The sequence below is a fragment of the Rutilus rutilus genome, assembly GCF_951802725.1.
Source record: "Rutilus rutilus genome assembly, chromosome: 11".
Classification (NCBI taxonomy): Eukaryota; Metazoa; Chordata; class Actinopteri; order Cypriniformes; family Leuciscidae; genus Rutilus; species Rutilus rutilus.
In genome coordinates this window covers 18,999,649-19,026,197 of record NC_140216.1, presented here as the reverse complement: position 1 = coordinate 19,026,197, position 26,549 = coordinate 18,999,649, and the positions used below count along the sequence as shown (strand labels likewise).

Genomic DNA, 26,549 nt, shown 5'->3' with positions numbered 1-26,549 from the left:
TGCGACACTGTTACTACACAGCGCTAATAAGAGATCCAGTAAAGAAAGCATTTGAATTCGCCACAGAAGAAATAACATCGCTGCGAGATCTAGTGAGAAGCATTCACATTTCTCCGTTATTAACGGATCAAACAGCGCTGACGTGGAAACCAGGAGAAATGAACCATGTGCCATGAATGAACCATGAGTGTCCACAGATCTGCAACATTCACCATGGATTTACTGTAGTAACACTAACTGCAACCATGGAAGTTTGGCAGGAATAGTAGGCTATAATGCCTTCAAGTAACATTACGTCGGTTTTATTTTGACATTGAATACAATTGCCTCAAATGTTAATCTGAACTAAAATAAACCTTTGTTTATAACTACTATTACATTTCATTTTTTCCAAGGGGCTGTTTTGTTTTATATGCTCCTAAGAAGAGTCAATTATAGCTCCAGAATTGCTCAAAGTAAAAAAATATCATACTTTATGATGTTAGTTTTAATAAAAATAAAAAAAGTATTTAAAAATGTCACAGAAGCACTTTGTTCCTACATGAACTGCCTACCTCTTTGCACTCCAATAAAAAAAGACTTTGTGGTATTTGGCATATTTGTTTTTGTAGTAGTTTTTGGGGGGTTATTTTTCCTGTAAAGATATCGAGATATATATCGTATATCGAGATATAGCAAAATATATCGAGATATATTTTTTGCTCCATATCGCCCAGCCCTACTAATAAACAAACGACTGCCTTATTCTGTGTAATCATCTGACAGAAGGATGCTCAACTGTTGTTATGAAGTGAGTTTGGAGTAAGAACATTATTATGGCCCAAGCCCTGAAAGGGCGAAGGCCCTATTGTTTTCTTTAGGATTATTAGGGCCCAAGCCCAAAGGGCGAAGGCCCTATTGTTTCCGGAAGGATTTTTTTAATAAAAATTTTTTCATTCTTTTTTTTCTGCCTTTTTGCCACTTTTGGGGCCCTTAACATGCTCAAAAACTCTTGAAATTTTGCACACACGTCAGAACCTGCGGCCATCAGGGCCGGGCTGAAGCTGGTACCAGGGCGTGGCAGGGGGGCTCGACAGCGCCCCCTGGAATGGTGTCCGAAAACTTGGTTCATAAATCAAACACGCTTGCATGTAATAATATGAAACTCAGTACACATATAGATCCCATTGGGCCGAACAACTTTCGTGCTCTAAGTTTTACACCAGCCCAACAGGAAGTCGGTTATTATACGTTGTTTGGAAAACGCATAAAATGGAATGTGAAATACTCCTCCTAGGGAATTCATCCGATCGCCACCAAACTCGGTGTGAATGAAGTCAAGACATTGAGAATGAATTCTTGCGAACGGATTTTTGATATCTCGAACGGTTTGGCCGTGGCGAGGAAACGAATTTATGGCGAATAATGGGACACAGGAAGTGTGTTATAACTTCTGCATACATTAACTGATCCAAGTGGATGCTGCACACTGGTGGTGGTTGAGGAGAGATCCCCTGATATGATTGTAAAGCGCTTTGGGTGTACAGTAGTACATATGAAAGCGCTATATAAATGCCCGATTCCGATTCCGATACATTAACTGATCTTGATGAAACTTCAGCAGTGTGTTCGTTGTAAGAGGCCGATCACATGGATGTGACTATTGTGAGTCAAAGTTATAGCGCCACCAACTGGCAGCAGGAAGTGTGTCACTTTCTAAATGCTTTTGACAAAAGTGGGGGGGTTAATTTTATGTACAGTCACAAAAATCGGTATGTATATTGGTCTCATCGGTAGGAATGAACTAAAGAACTAAAAAAGAATCACTCTGTTCTGCTCGCTCCTCGCCGTTGCGCACTCCTCGCCGTGGACATTGTTATGAATGCCCGTGGGCAGCAATATACCCTGTGAAATATTATCCCCGCGTCAGTTTTGGCACTCTGCCAGCTAGATACATGAGTGTTTCAACCAGGTCCTGTACCCGGACTGTGGGGGCTTTAGCTCTTTGTTGTGTTAATCTGCTACGCCGTGTGTAACATTTTTCTGTCAACTCTGCAGATACTGATATTAAATTAAAATAAATGCCTTAAGCCTTGTTTTTTAAATAAGTTTGATTGTTTTAAAATATATATATATTATTTTATGCCTAAACATACCCAGTCACAAAAAAATATTAAAGCTATCCTATGGCTTTATATCACTTTAACACGGTAAAGGGCTCATACTGTAGGCCTAAATTTTGGCTAATTATTTCCAATGCTATCACAGTTCATAACCTCATCATCTAGAAACTGCCACTCAGAATACATACATAGGACATGAAGATACCATAGGGGATTGTGAACATATTTCACTGGAACTTCATCTTAATTACATATACATATATATATATACATATATATATATATATATATATATATATATATATATATATATATATATATATATATATACACATATATACATATATACATATATATATATATATATATATATATATACATATATATATATATATATATATATATATATATATATATATATATATATATATATATATATATATATATATATATATATATATATATATATATATACACATATATATATATATATATATATACATATATATATATATATATATATATATATATATATATATATATATATATATATATATATATACACATATATATATATATATATACACACATATATATATATATATATATATATATATATATATATATATATATATATATATATATATATATATATATATATATATATATATGCCACCGGCTTGGGCCCGTAATCGCTGCTCGCAGCTATATTTAAATGTTGTCTTTTTGTTGGACAAGAGGTTCATAAATTATGAAAGATGTTTGACACGTTGCTTTTCAAATGCACGTTATAAGCGACTCAAACTCACAGTGCTTTCAGATGGAGCAGCATTTACTACAGATCACAGAGTCGTTCTCCATTAACAAACTGCGATCGCAGTTATTGCAATTTCATAATCGCACGGCAAATCAGTTTAAGCACGATTTCATGTTATTTGCAAATAATCGTGCAACCCTACTGTATTAGAATAACACCAGGTTGAGAAAATTATGACTTCATTTTCATTTTAGGGTGAACTAAACCTTGTGAAAAAAGTGTGTGTGTGTGTGTGTGTGGGGGGGGGGGGGAAATAAAAAAACAAAAAAAAAACATTACAGTAATACAAATTTGCATGTGTATCATTAGGGCTGGCCATAGGCTATCAGTAGGCTATTTATCGACGGTACACCATTGTCGGTAACAATGTAAAAAATATTTTCATTAAAATGCTGGAGCGAGCTAGCCTGGCTAACGTCAGACCACTTTCTCTTTGAGACGTGGTCTGGGAACTACATGTTCATTTTCTCGTATTTGAGGCGTGGTTTACGAATGCCCAGAGCCGTTTATTGGGCGCTACAAATGTCTATCAAATGCGCCTGTACGTAGCTCATAGCCAATCGTTTCAATTATACCAGATGACGTATGTTAGGGTTGCGCGATATGCTCCATTTTCATATCGTCCTATCGTCAGCCTGTGAGATCGGCGATACACGATATTATCGTGAGGGGGCGGGGCTTACTTATTTGATTATTAACTTGCTTATTTACTCATCAATTTGCTTGTTTTATTACTTCGTTTTAAATGAGAATCTTTTTCTATTTTGCTAGCAAAGGTGGAGTGTTTATTAATAGGCTAAATCAGGTTATTTCCTGGTATAGTGAGGTAAAAAAAAAAAGATCCTAATCATTCTTGTATCTGACCATTCTTGTATATTTCAACATGTCAGCGGGAAATTTACGGACACACATTATCCTCTCATGCCGTTACAGATGCAGTATTTTGACTGTAGGCTGCTTCTGCACGAGATCATGAAAACACGTTTGAATTTATTGGGTCAAGAAAGAGTCGGAGTCTGCGATATGTCCTCCTCTGTCTGGATGCACTTCAATAAGCCCAAATAACGCGGGTTTTAAATGCCGGGAGAAATCAGAGGCAAAAATCTAAAAGTCGATCGGTAACGTAGCCTACTTATTATGACTTGACTCTGATAAAGGAAAATGGGTTAATTCGTTTACATGACCACATGCATTGTCAGTTTATTCAGCATAATCGAGTTAATAACGTGCATGTAAACGCGCTCATTCCCTGAAAACGAAAGCAGAAACGGACTGCGCTTTCACTGCATTAACGGCGCGTTCTCTCAGAGACGACGGTGGATATAACGGTAGGCTACAGCATCTTAATTTACTGGCTTAATATTTCTCTTGTGGACTTACATTATTGACAGTGAAAAAAAATAGAAGAATATATTTCTTGTTAAACAAGTTTGAAGTTGCTTGTGATTTTCACAGGCAGAGTTCCACAGATGCTTCGTGTAACCTACTAAAGACTTTATTAGGCCTAGGCGGCCTATATAATTTTATTGATATTATTATTATAATTAATATTTTGTAATTGTACTGTTTTTAGTGTTTTTACTGTCATTAAATATTTTGTTGATGTGCTATGGAAACAAAATACTGACGAACAACGATGCCGCGTCTTCATCTTGGCTCTGTATAAGAATGATGCGTCTGTTAAGCACTCTTGGCAATTTGTGAATGGATCACCTTGCAATTAAATTTCGTTGTGGGATGTAGTTTTTTTTAGTCTGTTTTAAAAATATTTTCTTTGAGGAGTCCTCATACGCGCGCGTCGGTGACGTCGCATGTGTGGTTATGTGATGTCGCAAGTGTGGTTATGTGGTGATGTCGTTATGAATTTAGGCAAGGCAAATATAATTGTAACTATACTAGCTTCATAATAATAATAATAATAATAATAATAATTTAATACATTAATAGGAAAACGAGCCAATTATCGTATTGATATCGTCAAAGGCATCTGCCATCGGCGATATCTCTGTCTATCGTCGATACACGATACTATCGTCTATCGGCACAACCCTAACGTATGTAGAGCGACAGATATTCAACGAAGAAGACGACGATGGGTCAGAGATTTATGTGTACACCTGAGTCCTGCACGGGTCCGATTTTGTAAATCCGCACCCGCCCGTACCCGCAGTGCTTAAAACAGCACCCGACCCGTTTCCCAACAGCAGCACTAATTAAAATCTTCACCCGACCCGCTTAAAATAGAACCGACACCCGACCCGCACCCGAAATAAAATCAGTTTAGACAATCACATTATAGACACACTTACAAAAATGTTTATTGCCAGGTCATACAGAAGTTATTACACGACAATTAACACAAGGACAACTTCAGCCGAAGCTGTCAAAAGGCCGGTACATGAAGAACATGGCTAACGTTACCACAAAACTGAGTAGCCTAATAACAGACGCGGCTATAACACTATATCTGCCACGCAATTTCGTCTAGCCTACATCTGACAATTCTGGGTTCAAACACGCCCTGCACACCACACATACTTAGTGTTAAATATGAAAAATACTGTTCAATAGAACCGCTTTGTTACCACAGTTCCTGCGTGCTTCCTCAGGGATGAAGTTCCACATTTGTGGCTATCCAACACAAAAATGCATGCAGCAAAGCCTTTCACAATATTTTCTTCAGATAACTCCAAATTTCTCCCACACACTGGACTTGATTTTTGATGACGTATTGTCGACAACTTTACAATCTCCACTAGCTATTCTTTTCTTCAACTCCTCAGCATCCATCTCGACGACTGCAAGCAGATCGCGCGCGCGCAGTTATGATGAATTTTTAAAAGTGAAAGTAGCCTAGGTAACGTTATAGATCCTGGGAGGGCGTGGTAAATAATAAACTGATGTGGATTTTAAATTATTTTATCAACTTGAAATACAGGCATATTTTTGTAGATGTGTTCCTAAAAATATGCATATATTTTTACGTCTGTCATGTTGGAGCCATAGATATAAACAAACTGCTTCGGTGTGTCGCATAGATGTCGTCATCGTCTTGCTGCTCCCTCCCCGTTCTGTGATTGGTTCCCTAGCTGAGGGGAAAATCTGGTCCATGGTATCCAGACTGCCTAGCAGCGTGAATAAAATTGCGCTGTGCTTAAGGCAGCATAGGGAAACCCAGGCTAGGAGCGACCACCACAATCAGTTTGGACCAATGCCAGTGCAGCGCGAGTCGATCTTGATCAAGCGACACGGTTACTACACAACGCTAATTGATCCAGTAAAGAAAGCATTTGAGCATTAATTCGCCACTGAAGTAATAACATCGCTACGAGATCTAGTGAGAAGCATTCAAATTTCTCCGTTATTAACGGATCAAACAGCACTGACGTGGAAACCAGGAGAAACATTGTGCCATGAATGAACTAGTTAAGTCCACAGATCAGCAACATTCACCATGGATTTAATGTAGTAGGCTAACACTAACTATAACCTTGGAAGTTTGGCAGGAATAGTAAAATGCTTTCAAGTACGTCACACATCTTTTTCCAGCACTTCAAAACTCAAATATTATCATATTTAAATGTTATTTTTAATGTGATGACCAAAACATTATTTGTTCATCCTTCAAATATTACCCCCTTTTATAAAACTAAAAGTTTCAAGATGTAGGAAAACTCAAACTTATTTAAAAACATTTTTTCTTTTAATAAATAATTGTATTTTTTTAAATCAAGGACATTTCTCTGCCATTTCTTTCTTTTTGCTGTATCGAAAAGGTACCTAACCGTGACACCACTTTGTCGTATCGAACCGAACTATGAATTTACTGAACCGTTTCACCCCTACTTATTACAGATGTTGATCTACCTCAAAGTTTGCTTTGATTGTTCTACTTTTACACTGCACACATTTTGTAACATTTTATTAAGTTAAAGAGTTTCTTTAACACTTACTTTATTATCTTAATATAAGACATAAAGAAGATATTTGTGACTGCTAAAACTAATATAATTTGTTGTTTGCCTTAATGTGGATAAAAAAATAAAATAAAAACAGTGGTTTAAATTCAAACTTTTCTACTTGTCTTTTTTTTTTTTTTAAGGGTTATTAAAAAAAAAAGTCAATAATTATCGATACCTAACGATATGAAACATATTGTGATACATTTTTTAGCTATATCGCACAGCCCTATGTATCAGTATATTGCACCCATACATTAGGTATTAAGTTAAAACATCCTAATATAGGCTACCTGCTGCTGTCTGCCTGTGCCATTGATAATCAATAGTAATCTTATTTCATCATAGTAACCTTATTTCCAGCCAAATATGCTTCATATATACTGTGAAGATAATTGCTCATAAGATTTTGGTCATATCGCCCACACCTATTCATGTTAAATAATCATGATTACAAAATGACCTATTTTGGGAAATTTTGGTCAACATAATGTGTGACCATAATGTGATTACATTTTTTTCCATAACCCAGCAGCCCTACTTTAATATGGTGTTCATCTGCATTGGATGAGGAATGCAGATGATTTTTCGGTTCCCGTACAAAGGCCATATTTGATGTAAACGTGCAAAGGCAATATATTTGTTTACAGGAATGAAGGAATTCCTTTATTAGCCATGCCAAGTGGTGTGGTTTCAGATCAAAGCTGTTACATAATATAGAATAAATGTGTTCAGGCTATATCTTAAAGACAATCAAGCACAGAACCAGAGGAAGCTCCACTGACCATTTTACTTACAGCAACAGAAGGTGAATATCAACACAGGTGCAAGACAAGCTGAAAGAATATTTTTAAGGTTAAATTACAGATCTGAAACTTCATAGCAGGAACTTCATTTACAGCTTGTATAAAAGTTGGCTAAACACACATGCCCCTCTGTGTTTTCAGAGCAGTGCAAATAATCTGACCAAAATATATATCCTAAAAATAATCTGCAAGGCAAATTTAGGCTCAAGTTTACCCAGAAACAAAACTTGACTCAAAAAAAAGAACAAAAAAGAAAGAAATGAATTAATACATTTAGCAAGAATGTATCAAACTGATCAAAACTGAATGTAAAACCATTTGTTACAAAAGATTCCAATATGAAATTTTAAACTTTCTATTCATTAAAGAATCCTGAAAAAAATGTATCACGGTTTCCACAAAAATACAAAGCAGCACAACGGTTTTCAACATTGATAATAATAAGAAATGTTTGAGCATCAAATAAGCATATTAGAATGATTTCTAAAGGATTGTGTGATATTTCACAATATTACTGTTTGTACAGCCTTGGTGAGCATAACAGGCTTCAAAACAAATCTCTTTCTATATATAAAACGTTTGAATGGTTGTGTATATTTTAGTGTTATACTGACCATCAACCACCTTCATCTGTAGATATGGGTACAAAACACATTGTTTGATCACTTGCTTATTGCGATTTTAATTACAAATTTATTTATTTAATATTGGTGTCATATATTAAATTGCCTCATCACATATTACAAGCAAAAATCCTCAGAATTTCACTTTACTTCATTTTAAATCGCCTGTTGTAAAAAACATAAGTTGGTTTTAGACTGCATGCAGTGCAAATTGCCCCAGGTGACCATATTAGCAGGTTACAGCATTCACAGTGTGAGCAGTGCGGTTCTGTGTAGCTGGAGTGTAGGTGCAAACAAAGTTTTGCACTGAACCTATTTTTGCTCATAATAAATAACACCGAACAATAGGTTTACTATAAACATATTTAATTATCAATATGGTTTGTGAAAAAAAAAAAAAAAAAAAAAAAGGTGTGGATAAAGACATCTACTGCTTATGTGTGATTCGAAACAGACCAACCGCATAAGCCGCTTTCCGACCAAGTAGTTACAGGAACTTAGTTCTAGGAACTGTCCACTTCTAAACAGTTCTAAGAACTACTCTCCCCCAAACTCGGTTTTGCTGTTTGCGTTCGCACTGGCCAAGTGGCCATAGGAACTGGTAGGAGGGGTAAGGGAGTGACACAAGCACGGTGACTTTTATTTTGGCGGCGCGACGGACCTTTATTTTGGCGGTGCTGAGAACGCCAGAGCAAACAATGCTCACATTCTCTGTGTTTATTAGTTAGCGATCTGTCTAACAGAACTGTTATAGAAAGTACACAGTATATGAATAAAAGGTTATTAGCCTATGCCGTGTGGTTGATGTCCAGTGTTGCTAGGTGGGCAGATAAACATAATCATGTTTGGCTTGGTCCCCTCAAAGTTGCGTTGGATTTTCTCTTCAGCATAAAGGTTTAGAGACCCATCTATCACTGTTTTCCATGTTTGTATAGTTAGTTTATGGAGAAAATATATAGGCTATAATCTGTGTGTTTACATTCTAGCTGTTTTAAAAATGGCGGGTGCTGGTGTTCCACGTGCGTTCGGTCAATCAGCGTACACTAACGTCACGGGTAGTTCCTATAGTGCTGGTTTAGACCCTACACTGAAGTAGGACCTAAATTAGTTCCTCCAAATGGAGTTCCTAGAACTAAAATCGTTCCTAGTTCCTGCGGTGCGAACACGCCGACATCCGGGTACTTTAGCCAATAGTTCTAGGAACTGTGAAAAGGTTCCTCCGGTCGGAAAGCGGCTATAGTCTCATGTCCTACTGCTGTATCAAACACCCAAGCAGTCACATGAGCAATAATAACAGCAGCATTGACTATAATTATGGAGACAGGCTATTTCATTATCTTTTTCATTTCCAATCATTTCACATTCAACTGCAAACCCATGCAAAGTAAAAGTGTTCACCTCTTCACCAAAAGTCCCACTACATGAAAACCAAACAAAGAGCAGCTTAACTTCGCTATAGAGAATCACTTCACAAGTCTGTCAGATACTACAGTAGTGAGACCAGAAAACAACTGCAAGGCCTTATATCTGTTCACAAGTAACACTGAGCTATTAGAATTCCTCAATGTCTTCAGATGCAAAGCGACTGTTCTCTTTAATGTAGTTGAAAGTTTGCGTGGCATAACAGGCACAAGCCCCTGAGAACAGCAGCTCTAAAACAGGTTCTGTTTGTCCTACAACAATCCCTGAGCTGGCATCTATAAACACACACACTTGTGTGACAACATCAAAGGTCACAGGATCCTCTGGAGAATTTACAACGCCAACTTCTGCTTTGAAACACAACACACACACACACGTGAGAAAGCCAGAGGTCTGATGTCTTTAAAAAAATAAATAATAATATATATAATATTATATTATATATTATATTATATTATATTATATACATATATATATATATACACACATATATATATATATATATATATATATATATATATATATATATATATATATATATATATACACACACACACACATACATACATACATACATATATATATATATATATATATATACATATATACATACATATATATACAGTGCTATGCATAAGTGAATACACCCATGCTAAAGTTGACTAAAAAGAGGAATAAAAAAATCATATTTTGGAAATTGAACTTAATGCCTTAATTTAAAAAATAAGGAAAAATCCAACCTTTATGGACACCAATTTTCTTTGTGAATGAATAATGTATCGTAAATAAATAAATGTTCTTCCTCAAAATACATGGTGCATAAGTGTGTACACCCCTATGTTAAATTCCCATAGAGGCAGGCAGATTTTTATTTTTAAGTTTTTTTTTTTTTTTTTTTTTAGGATACTATGCATCCTGATAAAGTTCCCTTGGCCTTTGGAATTAAAATAGGCCCACATCATCACATAGCCTTCACCATACCTAGAGATTGGCATGGAGTACTTTCCATAAGATCATCTCTCAATGCAAATCAAACTAGCTATTAGGCTAACTGAAATAAAACCATGCCAATCTCTAGGTATGGTGAATGCTATGTGATGATGTGGGGCTATTTTAATTCCAAAGGCCAAGGGAACTTTATCAGGATGCATAGTATCCTAAAAAATTTTTTTTTTAAATACTTAAAAATAGAAATCTGCCTGCCTCTATGGGAATTTAACATAGGGGTGTACACACTTATGCACCATGTATTTTAAGGAAGAACATTTATTTATTTACGATACATTATTTATTCACAAAGAAAATTGGTGTCCTTAAAGGTTGGATTTTTCCTAATTTTTAAAATTAAGGCATTAAGTTCAATTTCCAAAATATGATTTTTTATTCCTCTTTTTAGTCAACTTTAGCATGGGTGTATTCACTTATGCATAGCACTGTATATATATTTATATATATATATATATATATATATATATATATATATATATATATTATATATATATATATATATATATATATATATATATATATATATATATATATATATATATATATATATATTTATATATTTATATATTTATATATATATATATATATATATATATATATATATATATATATATATATATATATATATATACACACACACACATATATATATATATATATACACACACATATACACACATACACACATATATATATATAATAAAACGATATAGAATATTTAGGAATATATAACGATATAGAAGAATATAGGTTAGCGCTTCCTGCAAAGGCAAACACTATTATTAGGCTATTGCTCATTCAAGAGTTAGTGATCTGATGAACTACAGACATGAATGAAACCTCAAATCACATGGTTTGTTCACCTCTGTAAAGTTGGCACCCCATAAAACAAAATAGGCCTAATCCCCAAATCTATGCTATTCGTTTGTGCTACGTTTGTGCTGCAAACGTGTGGGCTGGCGTAGTGTTTGAGATATTAAACACTATTGTTTTGGTTGTGTACCATCACTCATTGTTCAAATCACTTCAAATAGTTGTGGTGGTTTTCGCCGTTAAAACAAACACTGTACTGTTTTCCTTTCACAGATATAACATATAATTCGGGAGTTGTAACGTCACTCCACCCCATTCCTAGCCTGACGTCGTCATACTCAATTCTAGTCAGAATGTGAGTCTGATACTTCTCCATTGAGCTTTGATTATGGGGCGTGTTTCAACCGAACCAGGAAAAAAAATTCCTCTGCACTCAATTGGATAGACCTACAACCAATCAGAGCAACGGAGTAAGTGACGTATGTTTTTCATTCATGTTTCCGATCGCGGTTCTCTGTTCCTCTTTTAAAATTAATGCGCTGTCGATATCTTCTATAACAGACGCGATGGCGGAATCTACACATGATGTTTTATAAACAAATTTCAGGAGGAGCACATTCAAATAATCAATCCAATCAACCGTCTATCAGCATGAGAGGAAAGCATATATTTATTCACTCGGTCAACTCACCTAACATGACAGTTTTCAGCATCCCTGCACTCACTCTTGGCTTGTTCTTCCACAGCCAGGAATACGGGGGGAGTACTTTGGGTTCGGGCCGAATACCGAGCCCGAAGCCTCTCCTCAGACAGCACGCCAAATATGCATTTATTCTATCTGACTTTATTTGTAAGCGTGAACTCGTGAAATCTCAATTCTTCAGCGGCAGTCATTTGAATTCAACCCAAGCGCTCGTTGATGACGTGGATGATGACGTTACCGTTGCTTATCTGTCCATCATCTTATAAAGCCCGCCCTGACAATTTGATTGGTCCGAACAATTTTTGTTCGGGCATAATAGCTCCTCAACGGAGCGAGTCCAGACCGAACTTCCCGACAAAAAAATATTGTGGGCGGGGTTCGGGCTGGCACCCAGGCTACCCCATTCCATTTAAATCACACAAAACTGGTATCATACGTTTGTGCGATTAGTGCCTGTTTGTGCTGTTAAAATGAACATTGTATTTATTTGAAATAACAAATATAATTCGGGTCAGGGACGTCACTCTCCACCCCATGCAGTCCAAATTGCTCCAAAACAGTGCTGTTGGTTTGAGCTCAATTTGTTACATTTAAAGAAACCCTGTAAGCGATGACCTTTTCTTAAATAATAAAAAATAAAATAAAAACTCTCCACCCCATGTCATCCAAATCGTTCCAAACCATTTATTTGTACTTCTTTTCTTCATATGACACCCTAAACTGATCAAAATTTTGCAAAGGCAAAAGTCTAAACCTACAGGTTTTCCTAAATGCTGAATAAAAAAAAAAAGAATAAAAAAAAAGAGTGAGTTTACAGCAAAAAACAAAAAAACATTTAAGAGTTTTGCTTGAGGCACTGAATTTAAAATAAATGTGTTCACATGTATGCATGGGATACAGAAAAAGTGCTATTTTCTGAGCTAGGCCGACCCTTTGGATTCCTGAGTGATTTTATTTTGTTGTTTGTCATCTCACATTAGGCTTGCTGCAACATCACTTGCCAACATTGCCGTTTTGATTTTTATGGTAAAACAAATCATTTCGTCAGACACTGCTCAATTCAGCATGAACCGAACAAGAGTCAAAGCACAGATCAGCAGCAGGAGTTAGATTTCACCTCACTTCGCCTCACTCTTGAGTAGGGTTGGGTATTGGTTGGGTTTTATCCGATACAAGTACCTACTCTGTATTTTTTAAACCGTTCCGGTGCTTAAACGGTTCTTGAAACAGTACTTAAGAAAACGAAACCGCACACACTTTATCAAAAAAATAATACGTGTGTGTGTGTGTGTGTGTGTGTGTGTGTGTGTGTGTGTAAAAACTGGACACAATACTGATGTAGCCTAAAACACTTAAGTTAAGATCAACATTTTGTCTTCTCATATGACTTTTACTTTAAAACAGAAAAATATCTGACACTGAGCAGAAGTATTTAACACACATAGTATAGCCTCATAAATATACTTGAAATACTTCATACTTGATATGCAAGATTTGCAGTTGGCATTAAAATACTAGACTTACCATGTCCACCACGACACTGGCAGCTGAACTTGAACTTTCATCAAGCGTGTCAGAGGTTTTGGGTTCTAATCCGCATTCGTACAGTTTTTTTTATTTTATTTTTTTTAACCGATTATGCTCATCAGTGGTTGTATATCAAGCAGGGACACGTTTGTGTGCATTATATTTTGTGATTTCACCGGAACGAATAGAGAGTCTCCACAACGTATTGAAGCGCGCGTCCGGTTCCGACGTAAACGTTAGTAACCAGACCAATAAGAAAGAAACTTTCGGTGCCTGATTTCGGTGCCTGACTTTTTTTTACCGCCCCCTATAAAACATCTCGCGGCACGAATGTTCCAATAATAAAACATCTCCAGTTAACCAGCAGAGCATTCATTTCGTTCATTTGTTAAATAAGAGACGATCTAGCGCTGAAATGTGTTTTTTTTTTAAATCAAGTGATCAAAGTGCTCGTTGCCGCTGCGATCAGTGGCGCTGATACAGTGTTTTCTTTTGTGGCTCGCACACACCGCACTGTCTTCACTCGGCACTGCACTTCAATACGTTGTGGAGACTCTCTATTCGTTCCGGTGAAATCACAAAATATAATGCACACAAACGTGTCCCTGCTTGATATACAACCACTGATGAGCATTATCAGTAAAAAAACAAAAAAACAACAACTGTACGAATGCGGATTAGAACCCAAAACCTCTGACACGCTTGACAAAAGTTCAAGTTCAGCTGCCAGTGTCGTGGTGGTCTAGTATTTTAATGCCAACTGCAAATCTTGCATATCAAGTATGAAGTATATCAAGTATATTTATGAGGCTATTAGGGATGCTCATATTGACCGTTTAACCGTTAACCGAAAGTAAAAATTTTGACCGATTAATACTATCAGTTAAACGTTTTAAAACGTTTTTTTTAAGCTTCTTTTTTTTTTTTTTTTTGCTGCATGGTTTAAAAATAAAATACTATATAGCTTATATTTATTAACTCACGGAGCGCGTCGACACGCGCAACCACACACGTCTCTAGCGAGACGTTACCTGTGTATTCCCGGGACATCCGTCCCATCGGAGAGGGTGTTCTCTGCCGCAGGTCTAACTGTCAACAGGCTGCGCTCCAGACTGACACCACATCACGTTGATATGTTGCTTTTTTTAAATAAAAATTAGACAAGGTGTTGAGGTAGGACTCCTATTTTTATTTAACAAAAAATCTTAGTCTAACGGAAAAAAAATGGCCGGTTTTTGAAAGCTTTGTTCAAACGTATTCAGTGTTTTCTTTTTGTCATCTTAATTTGTTAATTATTTAAGTTTAAAAAATATATTTAGTGTAGGCCTATTTTGTTTTTTATTTGTATTATTTTATTCTGTTTTTCTCTCACTGTCAGAAATCCTGCAGGTGCGTGAAAATTTTAACTGAATCCAGGTTCTGTTGTTGATCTGTTCTGTATGCTGCTGTTTGCACGTTAAAATAAACCCTTTGATAAAAAAATAATTAAAAAAATTGTATTTTTTTAAAGGATCACAGATACGCGTCAATTTTATTCGTATTTAATGCCAATTCAATATTATAATCTTATCAGTTAACGGTTAATAATCGATTAACGAGCGACTGTTGTCGGTCGGGAAAATTAATCGAAATGAGCATCCCTAGAGGCTATACTGTGTGTGTTAAATATTTCTGCTCAGTGTCAGATATTTCTCTGTTTTAAAGTAAAAGTCATAATATGAGAAGACAAAATCTTAACTTAAGTGTTTTAGGCTACATCAGTAGCCTATTAAACGGCGCAATTTTTCATTCAATCAGAAATCAGAAAATCTTTAAAGATTTAAGTTAATATTGTGTCCAGTTTGGACACACACACACACACACACAGGTATTATTTTTTTGATAAAGTGTGTGCGGTTTCGTTTTCTTAAGTACCGGTTCAAGAACCGTTTAAGCACCGGAACCGTTTAAAAAATACAGAGTAGGTACTGGTATCGGATAAAACCCAACCAATACCCAACCCTACTCTTGAGTGACAAGACGATGGCGGAAGATTTCATTTTAAAGCGAAATGTAAAAGCGACTATTTAAGCGAGTTTGTCATTGTACTGGTTTCTGTTTTTACATTAAGAATAATAATGAACCCACCATTTCAAGCAACTGCCACCCCTGAATTGCAAAAAGCAAAAGTATAATGCACAAGGCCGCATGGACATTCATAATGTACTGGCACCAAGCAAGGAATGAACTGAAAATGCTCACTCTGCTCTGCTCCAGTGGACACGCAATGCAAGCGATTTAAAAGCGAGGTGGAAAAAGAGGGAAAAACTGCAATGGGAAACCTGGGGTCAGTCTGTTATAGCATGCAGGCCTGTTATTGTAACAACATTTACCTGCCCCAAAAATCACGGTAAAAGGAAACAAAACTGTGATTTGTTACTGAATATGTCAGTAACGTGGCCTCCTGACTAACTGGGTGGTTCTTGGCCAATTGCAGAAGCTATGGAGCCTAGACCTTGTGTCGTCAGGCAAAGGCCAGGCTTTGTGAGACACCCAAGCAAAAATCTAGCAACAGCCAACAAGCCAACCAAACAGTCTATTGGATTTTATGCCCATTTATTAAAAATCTATTTGAAATCTGTTGCATCTCACAAGTGTACTAACTAGGGATGCACGATATTGCATTTTGGCCGATATTCGATATGCCGATATTTTCAAACTAATTTTGTCCGATGCCGATACCGATATATATTTTCCCCCTGATATATTTACACTTTAATTTTACTGAAGAGAAATCCAAGTCTCTCTCCTGTACTACCTTTACCGTATTACACTCATGTGTTGTAGATAAGGCAATACACAAGACAAACAAAACAACATTTGATTCTACCATAAATGTATAATTTTACAAATGTAGACAGACATTCACCCCTGAAAAATAGGCAAATTATTTCACTTGGAGAATAAATTATATGCCAGTGCCACATTTTATTTTTAAGTTCAGACTTCAAACTTCAGTCCTTTGGAGTAAAATAAATAAAAATAAATTTTTCAAATAAAACATTTACATCTTCTACTTGAACAGGTCTACCAAATGCTCCCCTGTTTTCGGTGCTGATGCAGTGGTGACCCGTTCATGTAACATGTAAGGGTGGCGCTGCCAATAAAGCAACTAAAAGCTGTCACAACGAACCGCAAAAGTAATGATTATGAATATGTCAAATATAGCAAGGAGACATTTTAATTGTTTATTAATGAACAAGTGTTTTCTGTGTCGGCTGCAAAGATGAAGTTGACGATGACTCGCGATCTTCGCAGTAGTGAACGCTCCAGAGAGAAATGCACGTTTCGGATATAGTTTTCTTTCGTTTTGAATTGTTCTGTTTAAAAATATGATTTCAAGCGTTCTGTAGATAATAGATATATTTCTCAGGTCTGTGAGGCAAGTTGGCTGTGCTGAGTTTCGTTTCATTTATTATGAGACTAGCTCCAGTTCAATCGCGGGCGCCTCCGTGTCGTGATATCTATTATCTATTATCTGCTTTACTTATTAGGGCCCAAGCCCTGAAAGGGCGAAGGCCCTATTGTTTCTGTAAGGATTATTAGGGCCCAAGCCCTGAAAGGGCGGAGGCCCTATTGTTTTCGTAAGGATTATTTTTAGGGCCCAAGCCCTGAAAGGGAATTCATCCGATCGCCGCCAAACTCGGTGTGAATGAAGTCAAGACATTGAGGATGAATTCTTGCAAACAGATTTTTGATATCTCGAACGGTTTGGCCGTGGCGAGGAAATGAATTTATGGCGAATAATGGGACACAGGAAGTGTGTTATAACTTCTGCATACATTATCTGATCTTGCTGAAACTTCAGCAGTGTATTCGTTGTAAGAGGCCGATCACATGGATGTGACCTTTGTGAGTCAAAGTTATAGCGCCACCAACTGGTTGCAGGAAGTGTGTCACTTTCAAAATGCTTTGAAATCACTTTCTTATTTTTACCCGATTTGCTTAAAACTTTATGTGTATAATGTAGACACACGGCAGATGTAGACCTGTGAAAGGATTATTGATATCTTAGATACTGTTGCCGTGGCAACGCATCAAACTTTAATATTCTTTTCGGATGCTTTTGAGACTCTTCACATGCTTGAAAATGCATGAAACTCGACAGACACATCACATTTATTATACAGTAGACATGTGCAAAGTTTCAGAAACGGGCGTGGTGGAATGGCTCAGTAGCGCCACCTTTAGTCAAAAATGGGGGCTTAGTTTTTCCTAGAATCACAAAACTTGGTAGGTGTATTGTTCTCATCAGCAGGACACCTTTCTAATTTACAGTCATAACCTCAGACCCACAGGAAGTCAGATATTTTGGTTTGAATGTGGATTTTCTGGATAATTTTCTCTCTCTCTCTGTGTGTCTGTGTGTGTGTGTGTGTGTGTGGGGGGGGGGGGTATTTGTCTATTCCATTTAATCTTTGTTTTTCAAGGTTTCAGGGGCTTTTGGTGCCCTTAACGTGCTCAAACTCTTGAAACTTTCCACACAGGTCAGAACCCACGGTCATCAGAGCTGGGCTGAAGCTGGTACCCGGGCGTGGCAGGGGGGCTCAACAGCGCCCCCTTGGACACGGTCTGAAAAATTGGTCCATATATCAAACACGCTTGCATGAATTAATATGAAACTCAGGACACATATAGATCTCATCGGGCCGAACAACTTCCATAAGTTATTAGCTCCGCCCAACAGGAAGTCGGCTATTATGGGTTGTTTGAAAAACGCATGCTGTGGAATTTAATGTACTCATCCTAGAGAATTCATCCAATCGCCTCCAAACTCGGTCAGCATGAAGTCAAGACATTGAGGATGATAAATTCCGGACGGATTTTTGATATCTCGAACGATTTGGCCGTGGCGAGGAAACAATGGCGAGAAAAGAGAAACACGAAGTAATATAACTTCTGCATACGTTAACTGATCTTGATGAAACTTCAGCAGTGTGTTCGTGGTAAGAGGCCGATCAGATGGATGTAACTATTGTGAGTCAAAGTTATAGCGCCACCAACTGGCATATATATATATATATATATATATATATATATATATATATATATATATATATATATATATATATATATATATATATATATATAAAGCTGCGAGCAGCGATGGAGGGCCCAAGCCGGTGACACCGCCACCCCGATGGCAATCAGCTTCACAGGAGACGCGAACGAAAAACTTTAAATCCTTCATTTTAAAATATGCTGTGCTGTATCCAGTTACCCACTGTGTCATATTCATATCGTTTTCACTGTGTGCTGTATGTAATATAAGCGTTACCTTGTCTTTATTTAAAAAAATATGATTACCAGTGCACACAATATTATCAGATTACTGAGTGCAATGTTACAGTGTTAACTTCCTTTTTATTCAGATATTCATATATTTTTAAACAATTACTTTATTTGTGAAAAATACTGTAATAGGATTGCAGATTCAAGAAGTAGCCATCTAAAGTATAAGCATGTTTATTTAAAAAATTTGTTTTCTAATTTATTTAAAATTTATAAAATATTGATTAAAATAAATATAAAGTATATAATAAAAATATCGGCTTTATATCGGCCATCCTGCTCTCTAAGATATCGGCATCGGCCATCAAAAAACCAATATCGGTCGACCTCTACACAGTACTACATTCTCTTGAATAAATGATTCAATAACAAAAATTAAACAGCCACTTGTCGCCACCTAGTGGCGAAACAATGTAATCGATAAATGCGTTATTTTAAGTGCCACGTTTCTATCAAAAGATGATTTACTCTATTTTGATCGCTACCGTAGACATCAGTGTTTATATTTGAACTTTAAACTATTGTATCACAGAAATAAAGATACTATAAGGCTGAAAAGACTTTGTTAGGCTGTTTCATGACAACTCTCTGGGTCTGCAGCAGCACCAACACAGATTTGAATGTTGCGATATGATTTTGTCAAAGGTTTAATAGACAGACAAATTGGAAGATCGTGTGGGTGATTGAATCAAGATCACAGTCTTTTAAAGATGAATCATGCAGCTCTATTGTCTTACCTCTCTCTCAGCATATGAGTAGCGTGAGGGCTTTTCAGTGCATTCAGTCTCACGTCGCTTTCACGCGTCCACTTGGGACATTACGTCACTCAACACTCTTAGATAACGACATTTCATCCTCTGTTGGAACAAAAGTGGCTAACTTCTGTCAACCTCGTCTATAAGCAAGGACAAAAATAAAGCAATTTAATTTGAATTATTATCGATTCTGGAATTTAAAAATCTATTTTAAAATATTTGCGATAGTTAGGTGAAACGATTTTTTCTCCCAGCCCTACTTCTTAGTGTATTGAATAGGGAGACATCTAAAACGTTCTGGGAGGCGGGCTCCGAGGACTGGAGTTGAGAAACACTCCTTTACAGGGTCGAGAACACAAAAGAACGCTAGATGAGGTGGATCTTTATCTACAGTCCATTTGTAGGAAACAAAACTCGCAAAGATTTTAAAACCATTTGACACCAGAGAAGCAGCTCTTTACCTTACATGCAGATTGGGAACGACTTCACATAAATTGCAATTAGTTGCAGTATGAAGTTCACAGTGTAATTTTGGGAGGAGTGAACATCTAATCTTTCAATTAACTGCTGGAGCATATAAACAGCCACTCACCTTGCTCTGGCATCAGCTGTTTTTGCATCCCTCCACCAACATAATTTAGGCATCTTGCTACTATACTCATCCAAGCATTATTAGTAGGGATGTCCCGATACCGATACTGGCATCGGGCCGATACTGTCCTCATATACTCGTACTCATAAAAATTCGCCGATACCACGCACCGATACCACGTAGGCCTACATTTTGCAAAACGAAACTGGCCGCCGCGAGTGCTTTGTGGAGGTGAAGTGAACTGAGGCATAGAAAAGTATAATGTCGGCGGTTTGGGCTCATTTCACAGGGTTCGTACAAGGTGCGTGTGTATAGTAACATAGCTGTGGTGCGTGAGCTGATAAGAGAAAAACAAGCAGTGGATTAAGTGCGCAACGGCACAGACGCGCGAGCTGGTCGAGCACATCCCTTTAAACAGACGTCAGTGGAAAGTTTGTTCAGTCGGATGTCAATGGCAAAGAAAATAAAACGAGGCATGTAGCTTATTAACGTTAACTGACGAGAGAGAGATAGAGAGCGAGCGCACTTCTGTTGAATGCTCTTGATTGCTGATCGTTCACTCAGCACATGTTATTTGGATGAAAACTAAATCGTATATGTAAGTAAAGTAAAACATGAACTGTTACCTTATTTAAGTATAACGCGTGGTTTCCTACATTATTACAGGACGTGTGCCGGTCAAGAAGTTCCATGAACGCAAACATCCGAAGCGCGCGCCCCGCAAACCAGCGTCTCAGCACGCGAATACTGAATTAAATTGTCTTTCACGTCTTGCGCTTGTACGGACGAATTCACACAAAATTATGTAAAAACGCCCGTCTTGGCGAGTATCCTATAGTAAACAAAGTCGGTTATATCTCAAATGAACGTAACCATGTTCAAGTGTGGTCCGTGCATTCGGTCTTAAAGGGATACTCCACTTTTTTCGGAAATAAGCTCATTTTACAACTCCCCCAGAGTTAAACAGTTGAGTTTTACCGTTTTAGAATCCATTCAGCCGAACTCCGGGTCTGACGGTACCACTTTTAGCATAGCTTAGCACAGATCATTGATTCTGATGAGTCCAGTAGCATTTCTTTCAAAATGACCAAAGAGTTTCAATATTTTTCCTATTTAAAACTTGACTCTTCTGTAGTTAAACCGTGTACTAAGATCGACGGAAAATGAAAAGTTGCGATTTTCTAAGCCTATATGCCTAGGAACTACTCTCATTCCGGCGTAATAATCAAGGAACTGTGCGGCTGTACCATGGGTGCAGCAGGCGTAATGATATGACGCTGCGCCTGAAAATAGTCCCCAGCTCGGTAACTTCTTCCAACGTGACCGGGACTAAGTTTGTCTAACCTATTAGACCTATTTTCAGGCGCTGCGTCATATCATTACGCCTGCTGCACCCATGGTACAGCCGCACAGTTCCTTGATTATTACGCCGGAATGAGAGTAGTTCCTAGCCATATAGGTTTAGAAAATCGCAACTTTTCATTTTCCGTCGATCTTAGTACACTGTTTAACTACAGAAGAGTCAAGTTTTAAATAGGAAAAATATTAAAAACTCTTTGGTCATTTTGAAAGAAATGCTACTGGACTCATCAGAATCAATGATCTATGCTAAGCTATGCTAAAAGTGGTACCGTCAGACCCGGAGTTCGGCTGAATGGATTCTAAAACGGTAAAACTCAACTGTTTAACTCTGGGGGAGATGTAAAATGAGCATATTTCCGAAAAAAGTGGAGTATCCCTTTAAAGGGGCAGCAGTTTGATAAACCTGCTTCTGTGTTTTAATGTTAATCAAACAAAGAACAAAGAAATACTCACTGCTCTTGACTAAATAGGCTACCCTTTTCAACTTTACAAAAATATCTATCTATATATAATTTATACAGTAATGAATATGCTTTTTTTCACATTTGATTACTTTATTCAAATTTCTGTACCTGTTAGATCTACCTGAAAAACTCTAAAAACACTGTTTATTTCATTTGTAGCCTTTCTTTGTTCTATTGTATTTATTTGTCCTATTTGTAATTCGATTGTTGGTTCTTATTTTGTCACTGACTGCTTTCTTGTTTTAAATTCACATTAATTAAGATGGTAGGTTTTGTTGTAGTATCAAGATTGGATTAAATAATTGATATTTCACTGGTTTTGACAAACATTTGAATTTGATGAACAAATTAAGCCAACTAATATGATTTATATTCTTTTGGTTTATCTACTAATACATTTAAAAATTACAAATGCAGTGAAAATTCAGGGATCGGTTACGGTATCGGTGAGTACCAAAAATCAAAGTATCGGTATCGGACTCGTTCTGCAAAAAGTAGTATCGGGACATCCCTAATTATTAGTCCCACTGGGGGTATATCTAAGCTCGAGCTGAAGCTGCTTCCTTGAACCCCTCCATTGCGGAAAGCAAACCAAATATGCTTAACCTTATTAGCTTAAAGATTATATGGTCAAACAAACTCGTGAAATAGTATCAAAAAAAGTATTGAAATATGGGGACACTTTTTTTTAAAGGAGAGCCTGTGACCCAGTACTAATGAAAGGCTAAAATCCCCCTGCATTACCCAACATCGAAATTATAATAGCACATGCATTTCAAAGATAATATAATGATACCACATTTTCTGTTAAACTGTGTTTTCTGGAAAAGTCACAAATATGACAAATTTTTTACATCTATTACCAACTTGACCCCACAAAGACACACAAACACATCAGATCCTGCTGTTCTGGTGAGCATATCATGCTCAGGGGGGTAGACTGGAGCTCTCTGGGTCAAATATATAAAACACACTTTCCTGATATTCTACTCTTAGAAAAAAAACAAAATAAAAGTTAAGTATCATGCTTATCCCTCACTCCTGAGACAACAACTGCTGGGAAAGGTTTACGGGTTATCATAGAACATGACACTGCAACAGCATCAACCACACTTTGACCTCTATGAATCAGTTGCATGAATGTATTTAGACAGGCAACTGATGCCAACAACATATACAATTAAAGAGCTAGAGGATACACTGCAACAACTACAAACAAGACCAGAGTTAAAGAGTGGTCACATCACCACTGCTTGCCGAAATTTCAATAGGAATCTATGCAATTAGGAGTCTAATGGACAAAGTACCCTGAGTAGATTTTGAGAAGTTGGTCACACAAATTCGCCATCTTCACCAACAAAAATATTTTTTGTTTAAAAGTGACTTCTGTGCAAGCTGTGCTTCATACATAGCTACTCTATTGACAATAGACAATGGACCTTTTTTGGCCAACACAATCTTGCTTATGTGGCCGCACCTTTATTTGCTGTAAGAAGTCTGTTTGTTGCATCTGGTTCTTTAATCAAGCATGAACCAAACATTGATACCCACTAATGCAAGTGGAGAATTTCAAATAAAGCCAAAGCATTTCCTCACCTGCAGTTTGGTGGGGGGTCCAACATGATGTCAGCTAGCTCTTTCTGAATCCTGAAAGAAGACATGAAAGCTGTGAAACCGGTTGTCCGAGAAAAAAAAAAAAACCCTGCCTAAGACGACGTGACGGCGCCTTCAAATCCTTCATCTGGTCAACTTTTGAAGTCAGCATAATTGTATCATTGGCTGCCTCTGCTATCCCACAATCCTGTGTGTGCGGTTCCATGGTTGATGAAAGGATAAAAATGGCATCTGATGACAGGCCTGTAACAACCTTTGACAATAATAAGATATGGCCAAATTATCCCCCCTCAATATTTAATATTTTTCATGCTGCTCTGCTGCACACATTTATGCACCACTCCACTCGATGACAAAAAAGTTTTACAAGTTAATTTTTTAGGATGCTTATAAAACATGAAAGATGTCATTTTGACATTGATGGTCTAATAACACCAGTCAGTGTCAAAATAATTGAGGTTAATCAAATCAAAGGCTGCAAAGCCAAAAATGAGTTCCAGCACAATGCTTGTTTTAATGGACAACTGTTTTATGATAGAAATGTTATACGACAGACAGCAATATCCAGTCAAGCAAAGTACTAAAGTTTTTTTTGTCTAAATTTGCAATTTTAAATGAAAAATATTGGCTACATTTTAAGTTAGCGGTGTCCAAACTCGGTCCTGGAGGGCCACTGTCCTGTAGAGCTCCAACTTGCCTCAGCACACCTGCCTAGATATTTCTGGAATGGCTAGTAAGACCTTGACTAGCTGGTTCAGGTGTGTTTAATTGGGGTTGAAGCTGAACTTCAAAGGACAGTGGCCCTCTAGGAGCAGTATTGGACACGAAACAACGATATGTTTAAAACAAAGAAGTTTTTCCTTTGCGTTTTCGCGTACATTGTCAAAATGATTCCCATTCACATAGATCCGCGAAAATGACTAAAAACCCTGTAACCAGCGTCAGCCAATAATGAGCCTACGTTCTGACGTACAACCCAGAAGCGCTGCGCTGTTACACTATGTGAACTCACTCAGAGGCCCTAACAGAAGAAAACGAATAGTTGAATAAAGTCGTTATTTTTGTTTGTTTTTCGCACAAAAAGTATTCTCGACGCTTGATAAACTTTTGGTTGAGCCACTGTAGTCACTTGGACTATACCACCAAACACTTAATTTTTCAACTTATGTTTTCATTTCGATTTTGAAACAATCTCTGTAGTTATTCAATATTTACTTATCTTTAAGGCTTACTTAAATTTGATTGAATGTGATTGGGTCACATTTGCCCACAGTCTGAATGTAGTCTAGGAGTGGGGACTCATGGGGTCTGCTCACCTCTTGGCGCTGGTGGAGAGGAGTTTAGAGGTCTTGCTCATGTTGGCTTTGTTGTCTCTCTTTTTCCCAGGTGTGTCTTTCTCCTGCTGCTGATGGGTGGAGGAGGATGAAGAGGAGGATGAACTAGAGCTTGCTCGCGAGTCCTCATCCGACATCCCGATCTATGAGAAAGAAACAAACATACACTTCATTGAAAAAAAATTATGTAAAAAAAACTGTGAGAATAGAACAGCGTATCTACGCAAAGATACAATGTGTAACAATGTATGAATGTAACCATGTATCAAGTGTTTCGACGCGGGTTTGACCTTTAACTCCAGATCAACAACACGGCGCGATCAGCCTACTTCTTGTTTCATCTCAGAATAACAGTAAAACCACCTCTAAACGGCCAGACGTTAATCCGTCGTTTGCGTTTGTCCCAACGCTGAATCTGATCGAACCGAGTCCGTAGGCTACACACGCGATCAATGACACGAGATTAAACCGAAGGAAGTCAAGCACAAACACGCATCAATGTCGAGTTCACCAAACTCCAACTTTACCCCGTCCCACAAATCCGGTGAATAGATACGGTAAAAACACAGTAATTGTGTCGTCATAACTATAGGATCGTAGCTGCCTGAGCTCAATCTTCATTTAACATCGATGGGTATTTGTTTCTGACCCTTACAATACAGACGAGAATAAAGGCATCCTAACGCACCACCGACGTAAACATGATAGAAATTTGAAGTATATTGTAAGGTTTGAAGGGTTGTGTACCTCTCTTTGTGTCGGTGTGTGTCCGTGGACGCGCGTGTCTCTCAGAGCGGAAGTGCTGCTACAGAGAGAGAGAGAGGCGACGACGACTCTCAAACACATAATATCAGCACAAAATGGTCCTTGAAGAGTTGGAGTGTCAACGGACAGTTAAAGGGCAATTAACATAATCTTTTCATATTTTCATATTCATATTCAATTTTCATTTATATTTTATTATTAATGTTTATTTTATTTTTTATTTTTTACACGTTTACATTTACAGTATGTGTATTCTCTGTAAAGTAGGCCTACGTTGTATTTTTTTTTATTGTGCTATAATAGCACAATTAAAAAAAAATACAACGCACAGAGAACACACACATAAATATATTTATTGATTATTAATTAGCTTATTTATTGTGTGGTACTTATTATTAGGCCTGTTGATCACATTGGTTGTTTTATTTATTAGGTAATAGGCTATTACTCATTTATTTGCTCTTTTGTTACTTTATAAAACTTAATTTACACAATACTTCTACTGTACACTCAGGTGCAATAAATACTACCACACAATAATTAAGCTAATAA

General features: G+C 37.1%; 1 protein-coding gene across 4 annotated transcripts in view; it reads right to left on the bottom strand.

Annotated features, from left to right (window-relative positions):
* ube2e1 (ubiquitin-conjugating enzyme E2E 1) overlaps positions 1-26,549 on the bottom strand; it is a 73,776-nt gene that overhangs the window by 14,938 nt on the left and 32,289 nt on the right. For 2 of the 4 annotated variants that reach the window (XM_084423305.1, XM_084423303.1), the window contains 2 exons: positions 25,215-25,375; positions 23,881-23,931 (listed from right to left, as the gene is read on the bottom strand). In XM_084423305.1, coding sequence (XP_084279431.1) covers positions 23,881-23,931; positions 25,215-25,369 — 206 coding nt within the window. In that variant the 5' untranslated portion in view covers positions 25,370-25,375. Of the gene's footprint in view, positions 1-23,880; positions 23,932-25,214; positions 25,376-25,522; positions 26,094-26,549 lie in introns of those variants that run through there. The other 2 variants (XM_084423302.1, XM_084423304.1) reach the window with 2 other exon arrangements.